Source organism: Cavia porcellus, unplaced genomic scaffold (genome assembly GCF_034190915.1).
Source record: "Cavia porcellus strain 051 isolate PalLab524CR breed Dunkin Hartley unplaced genomic scaffold, mCavPor4.1 scaffold_32, whole genome shotgun sequence".
Lineage (NCBI taxonomy): Eukaryota > Metazoa > Chordata > Mammalia > Rodentia > Caviidae > Cavia > Cavia porcellus.
Window position 1 is genome coordinate 22643151 of NW_026947515.1, and position 20534 is coordinate 22663684.

General features: G+C 45.0%; 1 protein-coding gene across 4 annotated transcripts in view; it reads left to right on the forward strand.

Annotated features, from left to right (window-relative positions):
• The window catches only part of Prpsap1 (phosphoribosyl pyrophosphate synthetase associated protein 1), a 76734-nt gene that overhangs the window by 26011 nt on the left and 30189 nt on the right, over positions 1-20534 (forward strand). For 2 of the 4 annotated variants that reach the window (XM_063241791.1, XM_063241790.1), the window contains exon 2: positions 20079-20131. Coding sequence is in view for 2 of the 4 variants with exons in the window: in XM_063241792.1 (XP_063097862.1) it covers positions 17643-17812; positions 20079-20131 (223 nt within the window). In the remaining 2 variants the exon portion in view is untranslated. Of the gene's footprint in view, positions 1-17388; positions 17813-20078; positions 20132-20534 lie in introns of those variants that run through there. The other 2 variants (XM_063241792.1, XM_003461439.5) reach the window with 2 other exon arrangements.

Sequence of the window (20534 nt, forward strand, 5' to 3'; positions counted from 1 at the left end):
GGTTCAGAGAGATTATCAGGAAACTAAAAACTCTATTGAAAGCTGGCATAACAGCTTGAAAGAAACTAAGGATAGATTATCTGAACTGGAGGACAGATTTGTAATGTGGGAGCATGAATGAAAAACTTCTTAAAAATAACAAGAAAACAAACAGCAATAATACAAAGGCTAGAAGATGATAAGAAGATCTATAACTTAAGAATTAACAACATAAAAGAAGTAGGGACACAAACAAATGAACTACAAAAGCTATTCACAGAAATAATCGAGGAGAATTTCCCTAATTTAGCAAAAGGTAAAGATACTCAGATGTATGAGGCATACAGGACCCCAGCCACCTACAACCCAAACAGAGCTACACCCAGGCATACAATAATCAAAATTCCAGAAATCTAATATAAGAACAGAATATTAAAAGCCATCAGAGACAAGAAACAGATTACTTACAAGGAAACACCCATCAGAATTATAGCAGACTTCTCGGCACAAACCATCAAATCACGAAGAGCGTGGGGGGAAATAATTCAAGCTTTGAAAGATAATAACCTCCAGCCAAGATTGATATATCCTGCACAACTGTCCCTAGAAATTGATGGAAAAACAAGGTGCTTCCAGGATAAAGAGGAACTAGGGGAATTTGCAACCACCAATTCAACTCTACAGAAAATACTGCAGGGTATTCTAAAAAAAGAAAAATACCAAGATGCCAGAAACAGTGGCAGAGAGGCCACAATGAATGGAGCAGAAAGTGAAATGAAGAAGACACACTGACAACTAATGACAGAAAAAGAGCTCAACAGAAATGAGGCAGAGAAGATTGGATGTCAGGAACAGCTATTTTGGAGAAAACAAGACATCATAATAGCTAGTGCTGATTTAGTATCATCTTGTTTTGAAGTCCCATCAAGCTTTTATTCTTCTGTCTCCATCAGTTTTAACATGTTGTATCTTATTGGATTTTATTATATGTGATAATATAAGCAAAAACTTTTATAGACAAGGAGATTATACAGAAACCATTGTTCATTTTCTGATAGTTGGTTCTAAATACTCTGTAATACTGTCATTCTCTTGAATGGTTTTACACTGTCTTGATATGTTTGGTGCTACAGTATACGAAGTTATACTCAAAAATTTCAAGGAAAGAGACACTATGGTAACTACTTTTATGTCAGGATATCTTGTGGTGAAACACTATTTTACTTAAATGGTTATGCTTTGACCTGCGCTGTTTTGTTTGTTATGCCCTCTTTTATCTCAATCTCCTTTCTTTAATTATTTACTTTTTTATTTTTATCTTTTTAATTAAGGGAAAAATAAAAAATAGCATGATACATTATAATAACCCACTTTGATTTCCTATTAACTCGATTTGAAACCCTGTATTACTCTCACCATCTTGTTTTGACTGATTTTCCTCTATTCTGTTTTGCTTGACAGTACTGAGTATAGGCAACAACTGTGAAGACAATAAGATTCAGTATGATGCCCATTCTGGTTGACTATTATCTTCTTTTAAAATCCTGTAATGTCGGGGCTGGGGATTTAGCTCAGCAGCATAAGTGCCTGCCTTGCAAGCAGGCGGTCATGAGTTCAATCCCTGGTACCAATAAAAAAAGAAAAACACAAAAAAAAAATTCCTGTAATGTCTCCAATGTTTTGGTTTTATTCTTTACTGTTTTGTTCAATTTTATTATAACTGATGATATAGGCAATTCTTTTTAAGATAGCAAGAGGCAGTATGGTAACCATTGCTGATCACCTTGTATTTTGTTTTTACATTATGTATTATGTCCATCTTTTGATTTGACTGACTCTGTTCTGTTATGTCACATTTGGTTTTACTCTCGTCAAAAAAAAGTAATAAGAACTGTGGGAGTAATAAAACCCAAAATGTGTAATTGTTATTGTACAAAAGAGAGGAAAAGAAAGTGCTCTAAAGGATATGACTGCGTATATATTTAAGCGTATAAGATAGATAACCATATTACTGAGTTTTGTTGGATCATTGAACAAAACTGTTTGCAGTCTCATGTTTGAAAGTCCACTTTATATGCTTTAATTTTGTAACTTGAACAGCTATTTCTAAGATAACAATGTGTAATCTATTAACTAGTGATTCCCTACTGTTTATTCTTCTGAAATTCTGTATAACTTGTACCCTTTTTCTGTTTTTTTTTTCTCCTTAAATAAAATTAAAAAAAAAAAGAAAAAAAAGAAATCAACCAGTAACAAAGGCTGGTGGGGCTCTGGGGGGAAAGGAACCCTCCACTGTTGGTGGGAGTGTAGACTGGTGTAACTGCTGTGGAAATTGGTGTGGAGATTCCTCAAAAAACTAAAACTAAAGGTTCCATTCCACCCAGCTACCCATCTTCTTGCTGTCTTCCTGAAAGAATCAAAAGCATCATACCACAGCTATATATCCACGTTTATGGTGGTACAGTTTATAATAGCTAAATCTTGGAGATAGCTCAACTGACCATCAATGGATGAATGGATAAAGAAGATGCAGTGTTGTTATGCAGTAAAGCACTACTCTGCCTTGAAGGTAAGCTTGAGACGTTTCTAGGTAAATGGATACAATTTGCGACATACTCATCAGTGAAGTAAGTAGGACACACAGGTATCAACATGGCATTGTTTCATTAGTGTGAGGAACTGGACATGGGCACAGTAGCACACACCAGCAATTCCATCATTCTGGGAGGCACAGGCAGGAGGGTCACAAATCTGAGCCAGCCTGGGCAATGTAGTGATTTTTGTTTGTTTGGTTGGTTTTTTGACACAGAGTTTCACTAATGCAGTTCAGGCTGGCCTTGAACTCACTTTGTACCTCAGGCTGACCTCAGACTCACAGCAGTCCTCCTGCCTCAGCCTCGATAGTGCTGAGAGTACAGGTGTGCACCCACCCTACCCCGTCAAAACAGTGATTTAGTGAGACCCTATTACAAAATAAAAAATAAAAGGGCTGTGGGTACAGCTCAGTAGAAAAGCCCTGGGTTCAATTTCCAGTATTGAAGAAGGAAAAGTTTTAAAAACTTTGTTGTGGCTTTTTTTAAAATGTCTTTTTTGTTTTTGTACCGGGGATTGAGCTCATAACCTCATGCTTGCCAGGTAGGTGCTTAAGCCACTGAACTAAATCCCCGGCCTTAAATGTCTTTTAGAGACGGGTTTCTCTATGTAGCTCAGGCTGGCCTCAAATTTGCAGCAATCCTCCTGAGAGCTAGGATTACAGGCATGTGCCACCACACCCAGCTTGTTGTGATTTTTCTTAAATGAGTTAGACTATATCCAAAGTTTTAAAACAGTAAACGGCATAAAAATGAAGGTCAAGCTTTGTGCTACTCTTAGCTACCTGTTGGGCCTCTGCAGACCCAAGCAAATAGTCATGGGTTTCAGAAAAAAAAAATACTTTAAGTCTTTAATTGCCTCAGAAGAATACACACATTGTTCCTTTAATGAGTAACAGGCTAAGGGCCCAGGAGTTTGTTTGTCTCTTGTCCCTACAGTGATATAATACCTTACTTTATCATCTCACAGTGTGCTGGGGGTTGACTGAGCTCAGCTGGGAGTTCAGGCCTGGGATCTGCTGTGGGTGCCATGGCCATGGAGTGGCACCTCTGAGGCGGCTCTGTGAACTGCAGTGGCAGGTACTGGCTGTACCTCTGCAGCTGAGAATCGGTGAGAGTGGCCTCTCCACGTGACTTGGCAGCTGGGTTCCAAGAGGGATTGTCCCACCAGCAATTTCGCAGAGAAATCTAGTCCAAAACTACAAGATCTCTGACACAGCCTCAGAGGTCCCAGAACATCATTTATGCCACATTCTGTTGTCCAAGCAAGTCACTAAAGTCAGTCCTGGTCCTGGGGACAGAATCGAGACTGCCAGGCCTGGTGAGGAGCTGCAGCGCATCCAAGGAGGAAGGGTTAATGGCTGCCATTTTTGGAGATTCTTCACCTCAGGAGATGAGAACCGGAATGGCTTTCAGGAACTGATCTGTGGTTTAAGCATAGATGCCTTCTGAAGGATTTTCAGGAACCCAGTGCCACTGTGATCAGCGCCCCAGCTTCCTCCATGCTGCTGTTCCCGCCTTGCATGACAGGACTCTATCCTTGAAGATTCTCTCCTCACTGAAGGCCACTGGTCCCCCTCACCGCATCCCACTGCAGTGATAGGGGTAGAAGTCAGGGCCTTTGTTCACAGTTACAGGCCCGTCCTTGCTGGGGACCACAAATGCACAATGGTTAATTTTACAGATTGCCCTAAGGGATAAAGTGGAGGTTTGGGATTACCTCCATCTGAGGTACCATCCGAGACTCTCATTGACTCCTCTTAGCATAAGATCATCTACGCCCTGTTGGGTTAACCCAGGAGTATATCTTACCATAGAGTCATAAACCTCTGAGTCTCCCATTGAATTGGAATTTTTTGGTAGCCCTGCCTATCATTGGCTACACCCTGTAAATAGTGGCTGTTTAGGAGTGTGAGGAGGAGGACCCATTGGGAGACACTGACTTCCCAGCCACTCACGTATTACTAAACGCGCCTCTGTTTTTCATTCTCTCCCCGTGCCCAAACATAGACAATCGGGGCTCTTCTCTGGGTCCCCAGTACACCTTTTTTTATGGTTTATTTTGAGGCAGGCTCTCATTAATTCGCTCAGTTGCCCAGCCTGCGCTCTAACTTGTGGTGCTCCGTCCTGAGCTCCCAGAGTACTGGGACAGACTGCCCAACTCCCATTTTCTCTTACCACAAGTGGCTGACACTTACAGAGCTCTGGTTGGGTGCCCAGCACTGCACTAAACCACGTACAACAGTAGCCAGTTTCAGGAAGCTTCTGTGTCTTGCTGAAGTGCACGTGGAGAAAAAGTTTTCTTTTTACAGGAGCTCTGCCCACTGGGCTTGGCCAAACATTTCCCACTGGCAGCAGACTCCCCAGGAGGGAACCCCAGTCCAGGTCCTAGTCTCCTGTTGGTGCTTACCACTGGCTTATTTAAAGCCTCAGTCTCAGATTCTCCTTCATTTCCTAGCACAGGCCCGACCTGAGGCCCCAGTACTGCAGCAGGGGGGTGGGATGTTTCTCATCCACCACCTCCTGCTTTGTGTTTTTTGAGGTTGAGGCAGGAAGGAGAGGAATGGAAAACAGATGTGTTTCCTGTAGTGGTGGTGACGCTGCACTGCCTTGCTGTGGGAGGTCTTCATCGCTGACCCCACTCTTTCTGGCATCTGGAGCTGTTGTGGAGCTTGTCTTGAGCACTGTGTAGCAGCATCCCTAGCCTGTACCCACCAGATCCCAGTAGCAGCTCCTGAGCTGTCTCCACACCTTGCCAAATGTCCCAGGATAGGGGGTGGCAGGAAAACCTCACCCTCTCTATTCAATGGGAGCAAACAAGGCTCCCACAGACCTGCTGTCTCCTGAGGACCTCTTGGGTTGCGTGTGCTTGCTGATTCTATGAGGTGGCTTCTTGCCATATTGCCCTGCAAAGCACCCCCAATCCTAATCCTAGAATTCACAGCTCTCTACAGCTCTGGACCCCAAGTCTGGGCATCTGTGTCCTGATGGTCTCAGTCGTGTGATGAGACACACATCCTGCCAGCTTTTCTGGACGCTTTCCAACCTTCAGAGCCCCAGGCCAGATAGGCCAGTGTATGACCAAGTAGACAGCCAGATGGGGCCCAAGATCTTTTTTCCTGCCCTCCCACATGCTTTACAAAGATTTGTGTGTCTCCAACCCCCACATGCTTTCAAAAAAACCAGTAATTCCAGCACTCTGGGAGGCTGAGCAGGAGGATGGAAAGCTGAAGCTCACTCAGTCTAGCAAACTTAGAGACTTAGTGACACTCTGTCTCAAAATAAAAAACAAGAGCCAGGGATTTAGCTCAGTGGCACAAGTGCCTGCCTGGCAAGCATGAGGTCATGAGTTTGATCCCCCAGTACCAAAATAATAATAATAATAATAAACAAAAAGAGGGATGAGGATACAGCTCAGTGCAAAAGACCTATGTTTACTCCCCAGGACCATCACCAAAAAAAGAAAAAGAAAGGCTAGTCAAGTGCTCATTAATGCAGACAGCCTCTCAAGATACCTGCTCAACCCCAAGATGCTTCCCCTGTCTTTTGATGTGGAGAGGAGAGAATTGTGTTGACTCCCTGTACCAGCTACCCCGAGTCAGGTCAAACGTCACAGGTGATAGCAGCGTCCTCCCCTGTGCTGCTCTCACTTCAGACATCAGTCCAAGTTCAGGAGTCCTCACCTTTGCCTAGATGGCTATAATTTTAGGAGATTCCCACCAGCCAGCTCAAGTCTAGTAATTCACTAGAATGACACAGAATGCAGGAAAGTGCTGAATTTGCTCCTGTAGTGTTACCAAAGCCAAAGGTTGCAAACGGGAACCAGCATCAGAAAGAGACACTGAGGCCCGGGGCTGGGAGGGTTGTAAGTGCTAAGTTCTCCCATAGTAGGGCTACCTCGCTCACACGTGGTTGTTGAGAGTTTTCTTGGTTTATTTGATGGCACTGAGGATGCACGCAGCTTATATTGCCCCTCAGAGAGTCCAGCACCAGCCGGACAATGCCTCAGATTTGGGGTCCCTTCTTCAGGCTTCTAGATCACTCCAACTCCTTCTGTGTCCTGTTGGGGCACAATTATAGTGCCAGGGCACACTGACAGAATAGCAGACTTTAGGTGTTTCATAGTAAAAGCTAGAGATGCATAGAGGCCTGTGACCGTGCTCCCGCTGGTCAATAGCTGGTCTGCTAACTTCAGGTAGCCTTGGGTGTCTGCATCCAGGTAATGCACTGAGTCACCTTGGCTGTGTCACTTGCTTCAAGGACTTCAGGCCCAGAACAGACTGGCCGAGTCAAGGACGCATTTAACTCTGCTTTTCCTACAAGAAATCCCTCTCCTCTTTCCCAGAGTGTTCCTATAGTAAGGTAAACAATTCCTTTTAAGTAAATCTATTTTGAATGACCTGACAAGGTATGTAACCAATCCTGTAATAACCTGCTATCAGCTTTCATACTTCCTGCTTACCAAACATACGTAAGTTTCTGTTTCACTCTCAGTCACTGCTAGTGATTTGGACTGGCCCCACTAACCCACTAGCATAATAAACAGTTGCCTTCTAACTCCCCGGTGCAGTCTTCTGTTCAGTTTGAGATTAGATTTCCTGTAACACTCACAGCCACTGCTGGTGGGAAAACTGCTCCGTTAGCTACTCTCCCTTTGGTCTTCCAGTGTCTGCTTCCTGCCGTTTCTGTCCTGCAGCCCCCATTTACCCAAATCCCCATGCTAAATTATTTGTTAGGGCCAGAGATGTAGCTCAGTCACAGAGCACTTGCCTAGCACATATGAGGCCATACGATTCCTCCTAACACCAAGAAGTAAAAATAAAATAAAAGACATAGATTATTTATTGGCATACAAGGTGTGGTTGTTTTCTTGATTGACCCTGACCAGTGAATTAAGATACACCTATTTCCCATCTCCCTTCACCTGATAACCAGTATTACTAAGTCCTGTTCCCAATGCTTAGCCCACAAAACCCTCTGAAGAAGGAATCATTGCTATCCTGTCATCCAGAGGAGCAACTTGGGGCACACCTGTGATCCTAGGAGGACTGCCACAGGTTTGATCACAGCTGCGTAGCAACTCTGTCTCTTAAGCACTAAAACACAGAAGAATGATTGGGAACAAAGGCGGGCAGCACCGCTTGGCAAGCAAGGTCAAGGAGTGGGAGGACTTGGCTCCTGGCACCACCACCATCACTCATACCTACCTGCCCTGCAGTTGCCTGAGTGTCTCTGGGTGCACTCAGCCAGGACTCAGTGCTGAGTTTATGACTAGACCACAGCTATCATTAGACATCTGCATTGCCTGCAGGTTTTGCTCCTGTAGACCTCCTGGATTTCCTTGAACTTGACACCTTTGGTACACTTGAGACAAGACCCTTGTGACTTCTCTTTAGTGTTCACCTCCTACCTTCTTGGCTGCTACATCTATAGCCTCTTTTCTCACTTCATTTCTTTGTCGTTCAGCCCATCTAGCCAGTGCTGCTATGAATTCAGCCACATGTCAAGAAACAGTCCCCAAAACATGCAAGGTGGTGCACCCCACTTGTAAGCCTGGCGCTTAGGAAGCTGAGGCAAAGGGGTCACCAGCATTGTCTGAGGCCAGAGCAGGCTACACAGTGAGTTTAAGGCCAGCCTGGAACACAAAGTGAGAGCCTGTCTAAAAAAACAAAGCTCTCATAGTTTTCCGTGATAGCCCTACTGCTTCCCAGGTGCACTGTATACTTTTATCTTTCCTCTTACCTGCTTTCTCTAATTACTTGGTCCAAACTCGCCCTGCAGAACCAGTTTCTCTCCCCCTCTTCACTGTTATTTTCTCAAATAAACTTTGCTAAAAGCAAAAACAAAACCTCTTTTGGCAGAAAGTTTGCAGTGTACCTGGAAGAAACATTAGAAGGCACTAAATGATTTTTACAGCAAAGTGTTCAAGGATATGCGGATATTTGGACACCCTGAGATGCTTCAAAAGCCCCTTTCCTACTGATAGCTCTGGACCTTGTGGGTCCATTTCAGAGTCTCCAGCTGCCACTGCAGCAGCTGCCCTCTACCACTGTCCTTGTCGAAGATGGGCAGGGCACTCCTGGTGCGCTTGGCTCCGTCTGCTCAGTATCTTGCTCTGGTCCCCAGCATGGTTTCTGGTATCCTATTGAGAGAATCTGATTAGAGATCCAAGTTAGTATTATTTTTAGAAATAAAGATCATTCGGTCTCAGCTTGCTGAGATCTGCTCAGGGAAAGGCTCATATTTTTCCAAAGTTGGAGTTGGAGGGGTACCCCAGATACAAAACTGTTGAATTTTCAGGGATGAAGGTGTAGCTCAGTGGTCAAGCATGTGCTTAGCTTAGGCAAGGCCTTGGATTCTGTCTCAGCACCAACAAAAAACAATTGGTTAGTTACTGCCTGAAATGTTTTCTTTTGTCGCAAAGACTGACCTTGTCTTCTACACCACCTGTCCCTTGGAGGCAGAGCGGAGGAGTCCTGAAGACAGCCCTCTAGGTCTGAGGGCTAGTTGCCCTCTGGCTGGCTCCCAGCCCGGGCCATCCTTGGTCTTTAGTCTCCAGGACAGAAGGATCTTTCCAGAATTTGTGCTGAACCTGCACAGAATTTGTGCTGAACTTGCAGCCCAATCAACAACAGATCATTAAAAAAAAATAAAAAAGTAGGCCAAGATTTAGCTCAGTGGTGTAAGCACTTGCCTGGCAACCGTGAGGTTGTGAGTTTGATCCCTGATACTGCCAAAAAAAAAGGTAACAAATGGAAACAGAGCTGTACTAGATATGGAAGGGGTTACCTTGGAGTGAGCAGAGTTGTTTTCTCTCCTGCAAGAGACCTTATAGGTCTGGAGTCTTAAGGGTCAGCCTGGCCCTATAAAGAGAATTAAAACAGACAAACTGAAAACAGCCAAATGAAAATCTCAAAATAGATGTTTTTTTGTGCTGGGGATGAAACTTAAGGACTTAGCCATGCTAGGCAAATGCTTCACCACTCAGCTATCCCCCAGTCTCTAGAACCTTGGTCTCTAGAACACCAATCTCTAGAACCTTGGAATGTTATTGTATTTAGGAGCAGTCCTTGTTTTTATTTTGCTTTGTTTTAGGTATCAGGGACTGAATGCAGAGCCTTGGCACTGAGGTATATCCCTAGTCCTTTCTATTTATCTATTTATGGTGTTGAGAATTAAACCCGGACTTTAACACTTACCTACACTTCCAACTTTATTTATTTATTTATTTATTTATTTTATTTGTTCATTTTTTTTAAGACTCAGTCTCATTATTAGTTCAAGTTGGCCTCAAACTTGCTAAAATCTTCCTGCCTCAGCCTTCTGAATGCTGAGATTACAGGCATGCACCACCATGCCCAGCTACTGTTTGTTTGTCTGTTTATTTATTGTGCTGAGAGTTGAACCCAGGGTTCTCACTGAGCTACATAACCCAGTCCTTATTTTTTGTTTGTGACTAGACTTTATACACCGCCACATTGCCCTGACAATACTCAAACTTGATGATCGTCCTGTTTCAGCATCCTGGAATGCTGGGATTGCAATCATATGTCATCATCAGTTCGTAGTTTATATTTTGAGACATGGTCTCATTCAGTTGTTACATTGCCTAGGCTAGGCTGTAATTTAGTGATCTTTCTGCCTCAGCCTCTTGAGAGTGCTTGGAATTATAGGTCTGGACAGTTTACGGCTGGGGATAGCGTCTTTTAGGTGGTAATACGTCCCAAGAGGATATGAGTGGTGCCCTTGTAAGAGGAGGTTGGACACAGACACAGAGAGGCACAATCATGTGAAGACATATAGAGAGAGCTGTCATCTACAAGTCAAGAACAGAGTTGTCAGAGGAATCCAACTCTGCCAACATCTTGATCTTGGATTTCCAGGCTCCAGAAATGAGAAAATACATTTATACTTTTGTGGCTGTTTGTTTGTTTTGAGACAGAGTCTTGGTATGTAATTCAGGCTGGTCTTGAACTCACCATGTAGCTCATGATGTCCCTGATCTCATATGATCCTCCTGCCTCAGCCTCTAAGAGCGGGAGAATTACGCATACTCGTTTAATGACCTACCTGTTTAACGACTGCTCAAACTTATGGTTTGTCTATTTTTTTGTACAGTTCTGCACATCTCGCTTAGAGCACATCAGTGTCTTTTTAATACAGCGTATCTTGTTTATACGCACACACACTATAACAATTATTGCTATTGCACTACACAGCACAATACTGTAGATCTGCATTCCCTTCCACAGCACAGTACTACGGGTAAGAGTCCTGCAAATACAAATGAAGTCATCAAGTTGGAACTTCGTTTGACCATTTCCTTATTCTGAATATTGTCGTGTACACACTATATGCAGTTCCTCGTTCAGTGACCAATTCAATTAATAACCTAGCCGTGGGACCTGGACCAGAGCTCCGTGGTTAATCCAGAAGTGTCAGTACAGGTGTGCGCTGCCATGCCTGGCTTACGTCCCTGTCGTTTAAGTCACTCAGATGGTGGTATTTTGTCAGGACAGCCCTAGTGAATTAATGCCATCAATTAAGGGCAGAGATAAGCATGGTGGCAAATAGCCTGTCATTAGGCGTAAAGCCGAAAGTGGGCTGGAATGGAACAGATGCTGTACTGGGAGATGTTGATAAGCAGTTGGCTCGTAGGGTGCAAAAACAGACATTGGGAATTCTTTCGCTTGAAATCTCCAGAAAACATATCAAAGACAAAATGCTGGGGGAGAAATGGGACCTGGGGTTGGCCTGTTGGTCCAGGGACCGTGCCAGGTGGGAGACATCGGTCACCTTGGCTCATGAGCTCCCCTGTCCCCACCAGTTCCTCTACGGGAACCTTTCCTGGCAGTTGAAATCTGTAGCACACAGACCCTCATATCTTCAGTTGGGAAAACAGAAGCATGATGCCCCCTTCTTTAATAAACTTTAATATAAAATGAAGAGGGGACTGTAAATGTAACCCATGGAATTTGGAAACTTCAGAAAAGAGTAAAAAACAGACATGAATAAGATGGCTTCTGATACCACAGTGGAGATAGTCACCATCTGTATCAAACACACACACACACACGTTTTATTTTTATACAGTTGAGATCACTAGGTTAACCTTTAGTGTAGAGATTCAGACAGTAAACATGTAGGCTTTGTGGCCAGGCAACCTCTGCTGCCAGGAGTCACCTGTGTCACTGTGGGTGGAAACCTAGCCCAACTACATTCCCAAGCTGGCATCAGAGGAGGCTGGGCAGCAGGGATTCGGGATGAATATGCCAGTCTGCATGGCTTTAAAAATATTTTGTGGGTTGAGGTATTGTTCAGTGGTGGAGCATTTGCCTAGCATGCATGAGGCCCTGGATTCTGTCCCAAGCACTGCAAAAGAATAAAAACAAACAAAAAACCTGTGTAACTTTGCCTCCAGGGTTTTGTTTGTTTGTGTAATGGGACTTGAACCCAGAACCTCCTTACTGAGCTATGTCTCCAGACCCCCTCCCTTGCTGCCACCCTTTTGTTAAATTTTACCTTAAGACAGGTCTCATTAGGTCAATAAATTGCCCACTCCCATAAGTGGTAGTGCATGCCTATAATCCCAGCATGTCAGAGGCTGAGGCAGGAGGATCACTGAGAGTTTGAGACTGGTCTGGGCTATATAGTGAGACCCTGTCTCATAAAGTCAAATAAATAAATATCCCAGGCTGAGTTCAAAGTTTCAGTCCTCTTGCTTGAGCTTCCTAGAGTGTTAGGATGACAGGCCTCTAAATTTTTTTGCATTTATTTTTTCAAATCCATTTCAAAGAGGAAAACAATAAAACAAAATTTCAAAACATCAATCAGGGGCAACAATAGTACATACATTCTAAATTTTATTTAGCAAGATAAAATCTGACTCCAAGCATCATGTGCTAAAATTGGTACATAAAAGAGCCTGGAGGAAAGGCCTCTGGCCTCCTACCTCTCCTGTCCTAGAAGACTCCGGGCACTGGGTAGTGCCCTACCTGGCATACTGTATTGTCCCTACCATGGGAGAACCACCTGTCTCTAGGGCTGGTGACATAGGGACCCTCCAGTTCTTTGTCCTGGAACTTAGGCTGTGTGTGTGTGTGTTGTATGTGTGTGTGTGTGTGTGTGTGTGTACATGCACACATGCATATATTACTAGGATTTGAACCCAGGACCTTTGCACTGAACTACAGCACCAGTCCCTTTTTTAATTTTTAATTTTGAGTCAGGATCACGCTATGGCACTTAATTCCCCAGGTTGGGCCTAAATTTGGCATCTTCCTACCTCAGTCTCTCAGATGCTGGGACTAGGGACATATGCCATCATTCCCCACTGAATTTAGGCTTTTATTCAGTAATTAAAACTGATGAGAGAAGCCTCAGTTCCCCTGGGCACCCTCTTTCCCCCTCAGTTCCTCCATGTGCCCTCTTTCTCTCAAGGACAAGGGCAGGAAAATATGACTCAGATAATTTCTCAATCAGCTTCTTTTGCCACTTTGTTGATTATAAGCCAGTGACTCCTCAAACAGCGAACGCTGATGGACAGGACATGGAGGCGTGATGCCCTGGCCAGCTTGCTGTGGCTGTCTTTGTTTGGGCCTCTACAAAACATCCTAGATAGGCAGTTTAAAGAACAAAAGTTGTTTGTTTTTTTATTGTTGTCATTGAGACAGGGTCTTGCTCAATAGGGAGGCTGGTCCCTAGTTTACAATCTTTCTGCCTAAGTACAACAATAGGAATTTATCTCTCACTATGCAGGTGGCCCAGAAGTCCCAGATCAGACAACCAGTTTAGTCAGGTTCTGCGTTACAAGCAGTCAGCATTTTACTGTGTCCCTGTGTGGCAAAGACACAAAAGCTTGGATGTCTCTTCCTCTTCTAGGAAGGATACCAGTCTCATCTTGGGGCCTCCAACCTAGTCTAGTCCCAGCCATCTCCCAAAGATAGACCTCACCTCCTAACACTGTATACCAGGAACAGGGCTTCAGCCTATGAATTTTGGGCACACAAACACCAGCCAGCCAGAAGCATGCCCACATTGTTAAAAAGCTCAGCCTGGTGTTGGGAAGTGGCCCCCAGAAGTGCTTAGCCAACAAACATTTCCTGAACGCTTACTGCATATCAGGCGCTGTACTAGCTGGTGAGGACTTGGTAAGGGAACTAGGACAGTAGTAGCTACCTCCACAAGTAGCTCAAGGGCCAGTAGAGGGCACTGTGTCAGAATCTGGTGACTTCGCTGAGCCCCATCCCGTAAGAATTTTCAGCTCCTGTCAGTAGGAGGCACAGAAAAGATTTATTTAGCAGAAAAAGTTTACACTCAGAGAAGAGTGTAGTTTTTGTAGAATAAGCCAGATTATGGTCTGGAAGAGGTACATTTAGCATTTGGTGAGCAAATCTGTGGAATTTGAAACGTGATGGTTCATTCACTGGTAATAGGGCCATTTTACAAGAGAAAATTACAGGCTTTCTAATTTTTTTTTTTAACTTAGGAGTAACTTGGAAACAAAATAATTGTAGCCTTGGGAAACTTCTTTGTGTCCTGAAGTTGCAGTTCTTATTTTATTTATTAATTGGTTGGTTTTTTTTATTAATTTTTTTGAGGCAGGGTCTTGGTATATAGTTCAGGCTGGCTTTGAAATTATGATGATCCTCCTGCCTCAGTCTCCTAAGGATTACATGTGTGTGCCACCGCATCCGACTATTGGCTTTTTTGAAACAGGGTCTCACTGTACAGTTGAGACTGGCCTTGAGCTCATGATGTAGGCCATGCTGGTCTTGAACTCAAAAATTCCTCTTGTCTAAGCTTTGAACTGGTGGCAGTCTTCCTGCTAAAGCAGGAGGCTAAAGCCCCCTAAATGCTGGGATTACAGGCATGTGTCACCATACTGAGATTTCTTTGGGTTTCTTTCTGGCTTTGTGTATTTGTTTTGTTTTCTGAGACAGACTCTCGATGTGTAGCCCAAGCTGGCCTTAAACTCAATGTATTGCCCAGGCTGACCTCAAACTCACAATGATCCTTCTGTCTTGGCCTCCCAAGTGCTGGGATTGCAGGAGTGTGCCACCACCCCCAACTCTCTTTGGTTTTCAAAGGTAACATATTTATGTTTCTGTCCATTAGTGTTACAGCTGAGTGTGTCAGTAATAGTCCTGGTTCTTTTTTTTTTTTTTTTTTTTTTTTGGTCTTTTTTGAGACAGGGTCTCGCTATGCAGTTCAGGCTGGCCTTGAGCTCACTTTGCAGCACAGGCTGGTCTCGAACTCACAATAATCCTCCTGCCTCAGCCTCCCGAGTGCTGGGATTACAGGCATGAGCCACCCATGCCCAGCTTTAGTCCTGGTTCTTGTGTTCAAGAAGGAAAGAATTGCCAAGCATACACCCAGTACTAAGTAGTTATGTTTATTGAAGATCCCAGGAAAGGTAGCAGCAAAAATAGTGTGGAAAAAAAACAGGACCAAATTGGATGGAAGACATGCAGGCACCAAGGAGTTGGGGAGGCAGTTCTTTATATGCTAGTGGCTGGGGAAACTGAGTTCCAAATCACCAACCCCACCTTGGGGTTAAACAGATACTTACATATGTTTTAGGCAGGAAGTATCAAAGGCTGATAGCGGGTTATTTTATAATTGATTATATAGGCTGAGTCATATGTTGTCAGACAGACTCATTCTGGGCTAAAGGGGGCTTCTTATCCTACAGCAGGAAGATGGGGGCTTGGGTGATTGGAGTGGAATCAAACATTGTATTTAACTCATCTGTCCTTGAAACAAGTTAGCACAAGAAGATATACTTTCTGGCTGAGTTTTGTCTATCTTATAAATTGTAGCTGGGGTTGGGGATTTAGCTCAGTGGCGTAAGTGCCAACCTGGCAAGCTCGAGGTCATGAGTTCCATCCCCGGAGCCACCAAAATAAATAAAATAAAATAAAATAAATTGTAGCTGGTGTGGGGGATATCAAGGCTAGCTGAGTCTAAATGGGCTGGGCCTGACTTTCCTGCTCTTAGTATACTGTCAGATTATGTTTTAAAATTTCTTTTACAATAGGAAAAGAGGTGGCTGATAAGTTAAGCTTTCAAAATGTAAAGGCCAAAAACCTGTGGCTTTAGGTGCCTGAATCTCCCTTGGCACTAATGGTCTGCTGCTGAGGGCATGGGCATCTCCTAGGATTTTATTATTTCGTTTTGTACCCACCCGGGCAGAAAAATTATAGTCAGTCAGATAGGGCCAGGCCCTTAGGAGAATCAGGGCAAAAAATGAAAATTCTTTACATCTGTGACCACAGACACAGCTGTTGGAGGCCAGGCCTCAAAATAAAGAGGGAGAGACCAGGCTGGAGATAAGTTATAACACCTGGTCTAATGAAGTCTCAATAGATATCAGTCACCTCAGTAACTGAACAAGAACTCGGGCACATCACTTCTTAAAAGGCTCTTTATTCTTTCATACACGCTTGTTACATGACTTGTTTTGCCATTAGATCACTGTTACTTAAGCGAGTACACTTACAGCCTTAATAGTTGTTCATAGCCCTTTTTTTGTACCAGGAATCAAACTCAGGACCTTGTGCCTGCCATGCAGGCACTTATGCTGCTGAGCTACATCCCTACCTCTTGTTCATGGCTTTAACTCGCATTGCACCCATGTGGTTTTTGCGCTCTAAAACGTCCCCTGAAAAGTGGAGTCCTTGGCACTCCACTTTTGAGTCCCTTCCTATCTCTCAGAGCAGTACTTCTCAAATAATATTCCTACTCTTCTCTTTTTTGGGGGTTGTGGGCGTGGTACCAGGAATCAAACCCAGAACCTCACACTCGGCAGGCAGGCACTGCACCACTGAGCTAAATCCTCAGCCCTAATATTTTTACTCTTAACCTCCATTGTTCCTAGAATTCATTCTCCGATTTTAGAGAACATGAACTTAGCATGTTGGGACTTATAATTTTATATTTCCTTTATATAGAGATCCTGTTCTTTCCTCTATCATTAGGATAAAGAAGCAGGAATCATTGTTGGGTGCCCTTTAGCCTTAGTTGGTGGGAGGGGAGTAACTCAGCTCCTTTGTTTCTAATTATACTAACTGGACATGTGTACAATGGTTACATAATTTGGCTTAGACTAGACACTGGTGGTGTTTTATTGTGGTACTGGATAATGAACGGAGCCTTTGTACTGTGCTGCATCCAAAAGTTAAAAAAAAAAAAAAAAAGACTTCTACACATGGCACAGTGAAGCGGTCAGGGTGGCTTGAGACGATCAGATGCGCCCTTGCAAGTGGTCGAGGATGGTTGAGAGAAGAGAGCATATGGAAGGGGATGGAGAGGGACTTCAAGCAACAATGAGGGCGAAGACTGTGTGACACGTTCAGGGAACCCAGCTTTCCATGCACATACAAGGCCGGCATCTGGGGAAAGCCTTAACCATCAGGCTCAGTGGTCCAATTTTGGGACGCTTGAATTTTGCAGGCAAAAAAACTGGAGGTAACCCCGCCCTCCACTTTTCAAATAAAACCCAGTTTGGCGCATGCGCCTCGGAGGGTGCCGGGGCTGTGTCATCATAGAGATGTGAAACTAGATCGTCTACCTCCCCAGAAGTAGGACATTTTGGGTCCTGGCAGAGAATTTGAAAGCGGCTGAGACTACTGTCACGCTCGTGTGCGTCACTCGCAAAGTCAGAGCAAAAGAGTTCCTCTGGGAGCGACAAAAGCAATTGACCGAGAGAATCTGAGACGCGTTCATAGAAAGAACAGCATCGGCAGTGTCGCACACCTCCTCGCCCTCACCTGAGATGGCGACTTTGCGGGGAGACTCTAGCCGACTTCCCTCTGACGCCAGGAGGGGGCGCGGCCTCGCGGCAGTCAGGCTCGGAGGAGGGTGAGGTGTGGGTCGTGTCCAGTGTGGACGGAGCCCGGGCACTTCGTCATTCTGGGGCGCGGAAGACTGGGGTTTCGCGCCCCTTGGCTCTTTGCGTGTGTTTCCCAGCGTGTCTCCTAACCCAACGCCCGTTCTCGCGGTCGCCTCGTGCAGAGCTGCTCCTGGGTCCCGCCCCGGGCGGACGGCTGTCACCGCGCTTCGGGCCGGACGATGCCCAAGAAGCTGCTTCTGCTGCCCCCGCTGAACCCGTACTCCGCCTTCCGTGCCCCGCGAGCACACCCCGCAGCCCCGCCAGCCATGAACGCCGCTCGCACTGGCTACCGCGTCTTCTCAGCCAACTCCACGGCCGCCTGCACGGAACTGGCCAAGCGCATCACCGAGTAAGCGGCGACGGAGGGGCCGGGGCTGCTGCCTTCACCGGGGCACCCGCTGAGTCGCCCTCTGGTCTCCTGCTCCGCCCGCACAGTCCGCACTGCGGCCAGGGGTGACCGGGAGCCTCCTCCCGCGGGCCGGGCCGGGCGGGGCGGGGGGGGGATCATGCCGTGTCGAAGCTGGACGGAGAGCACGGGAGCAACCCCTTCTCCGCGGTTTGGCAGCTGAGAAGCCATGAGCCGACTTCTAGTGAATGAGTGCCCCCCAAGTCTTTGGGCTGTCCCCAGGCGGTGAGAGCCTTCCTAACCCAGGGGAGGGATTCGGCCCCTTCCCTAGGCTGGAGCTGCACTGTGGCTCTGCCTGCGGCCTCCCAATGAGGGGCCATCCGCAGACCAAAGGTGTGACAGGGCTGGGCAGCGCTGGGCAGGGCAGGGCAGGGCAGAGCAGGGTGAGAAGACAGCGCTAGGGGTCAGGGCCAGGGACAGCGATGGGTCAGCTGTGGTATGTAAGGCAGTTTGGGGTGATTCGGCCCTCCCCAGTCTTTTGAGCCAAAGAAGCCGTTGGTTAGAGGTGGCCTTGGGTATCAGCGCCAAGTGGCCCCCCACTTTGGGCTTGATCTGGTGATCTTGCCTCATCTGGGTTTACAGACATTGACTCAACACTTAGACACATGTGCTGTTTGTTGTTGTTTTGTTTTGCTTTTTTGTGACAGGATCTCATTCTCTAGTTCAGTCTGGCCTTGACTCCCAGCAACCCTCCAGCCTCTGCCTCAAGATCTAGGATTACAGGCATAGCACCACACCTGGATACATGTGTGTGACTCAACCTGCACGTGTATTTCATCCAGTTTCTCCTCTGAGGAATTCCGTACCATCTGCTACACCTATCCTGCACTTTTGTTTTGGCTAGCATATTAATGTTGATAAAAATATCCGCAGCATGGGCAATATGATAGCCCCATGCTATAATCCCAGCACTCAGGAGGCTGAGGCAGGAGGAGGATTGCTATGAGTTTGAGACCACCCTGGACTACAGAGTGAGTTCAAGGCCAGTCGGAACGGTATAGCGAGACCTTGGCTCAAAAAGCCAATAAATAAATAAAATAGAACTTACTATTTTAACAGATTTTAAGTGTACCATTCATTGGCACTAAACACATTGACAGTATTGTGCAGCTGTCACCACCGTCCGTCTCCACATCTTTATCATTCCAAGCAGTAGCTTTGTACACTCTGGTAATGTGAACCCCTCATTCTTCCCTCTTCCATCCTCTATAACCTCTTTTACTTTCTGTCTGGTTTTCTGTCCTTAGATAGTTCAGTAAGCGAAATTATGCAGTGTTTGTTTTTTTGTGTCTGGCTTATTAGTGTAATTTTTCAAAGTTCACATACTATCCTAGACTTTCATTCCTTTTAAATGTAATAATATACCATTCTATGTATATACCTGGCTGGAGTATTTTTAAATAGATTCTTCCTTTATATCATACCATTTTGCTTGTAAAGTGATAATGCTGATAAGAACTTTTTGTTGCTGTTCTGTTCCAAGTGCTGGCATCACAGGCCCAGCGTGATAGACTGAAAGCCACTGTTTCAAAACATTCTATGATATCTAATTCTTGTATGTATTTCTAGTTGTTAAAAAAAAATAGCTTTTGTGCTTGGTTGGTTATTTATTTTTGCAGTACTGAGGACTAACCCCAGCTTTGTGCATGCTATGCAAGCACTCAACCACTGAGCTCTATATATCCTTAATCTTTATTTTTAATTTTGAGACAGAGCCTCACAAAATTGAGGCTCTCGATAGGCCTTCAACTTGCAATTCCCCTGCCTCGGCCTCCCAAATTACTGGGATTACAACAATGCACCACCATGTCAGGCATGAATTAAACTTTTTTTCTTTATTTTGTTTTTGTATTGTTTTGAAACAGGACAGGGTCTTGCTTCATAGTTGAGGCAGGTCTTGAACTCACCATGTAGCCCAGCTGGCCCCACTGATCCTTCTGAATGCTGCTAGAATTACAAGCATGCTACCATGTCCACAAACATCTAGGTTTTGTTGGTTTTTGTTGTTTCTTGAAAGCTAGGGTGTTGCACGTGCTAGGCAAGTGCTCTACCTCTCAGCAGCCCTGATCTGTAGCCCCAGCTCCCTGGCTTCCAAAATGGCTCTGGAAAGAGTGCCCGTCTGGTTACTTGGGTCTTTTTGTTAAAATACATGCATATGAACTAGATTAAGAAGCATCTTAATTGCCTTTTTTTTTTTTTTTGCCTGTAGGCGACTTGGTGCTGAATTGGGAAAATCTGTTGTATACCAAGAGACAAACGGAGGTAAGTTCATTCAAGTTTGTTCATTCTCTTGTTCTTTCTTTCAATATAAAAGAAGATCGTTTATTCTGAGAGAAGGGGAAGAGAGGCAGACAGCTACTCTGGATGAGTAGGGAGCATTTGAAGGTGAAGTACTAGGTAAGTTGTTTCTTAAAAATCTTTTGTTCTTTCTAGTGTTTAATCAGCTGGCAATTTTTTTTTTCTCAAGCTGGCATGTCTTTACAAGGCCAGTAGTAAAGCCAGACATGGTGGTACAAGCTTGTCATCCCAACAGTCTGGCGAGTTTAGGGCAAAGAATCACAAGTTCAAGTCCCACCTGGACAATTTAGAGACTTCGGAAGAAAGGGCTGGGGGTTAGCTCAGTGTGGAGCCCCTAGGTTCAATCTTTTTAATCCTCAGTACTGAG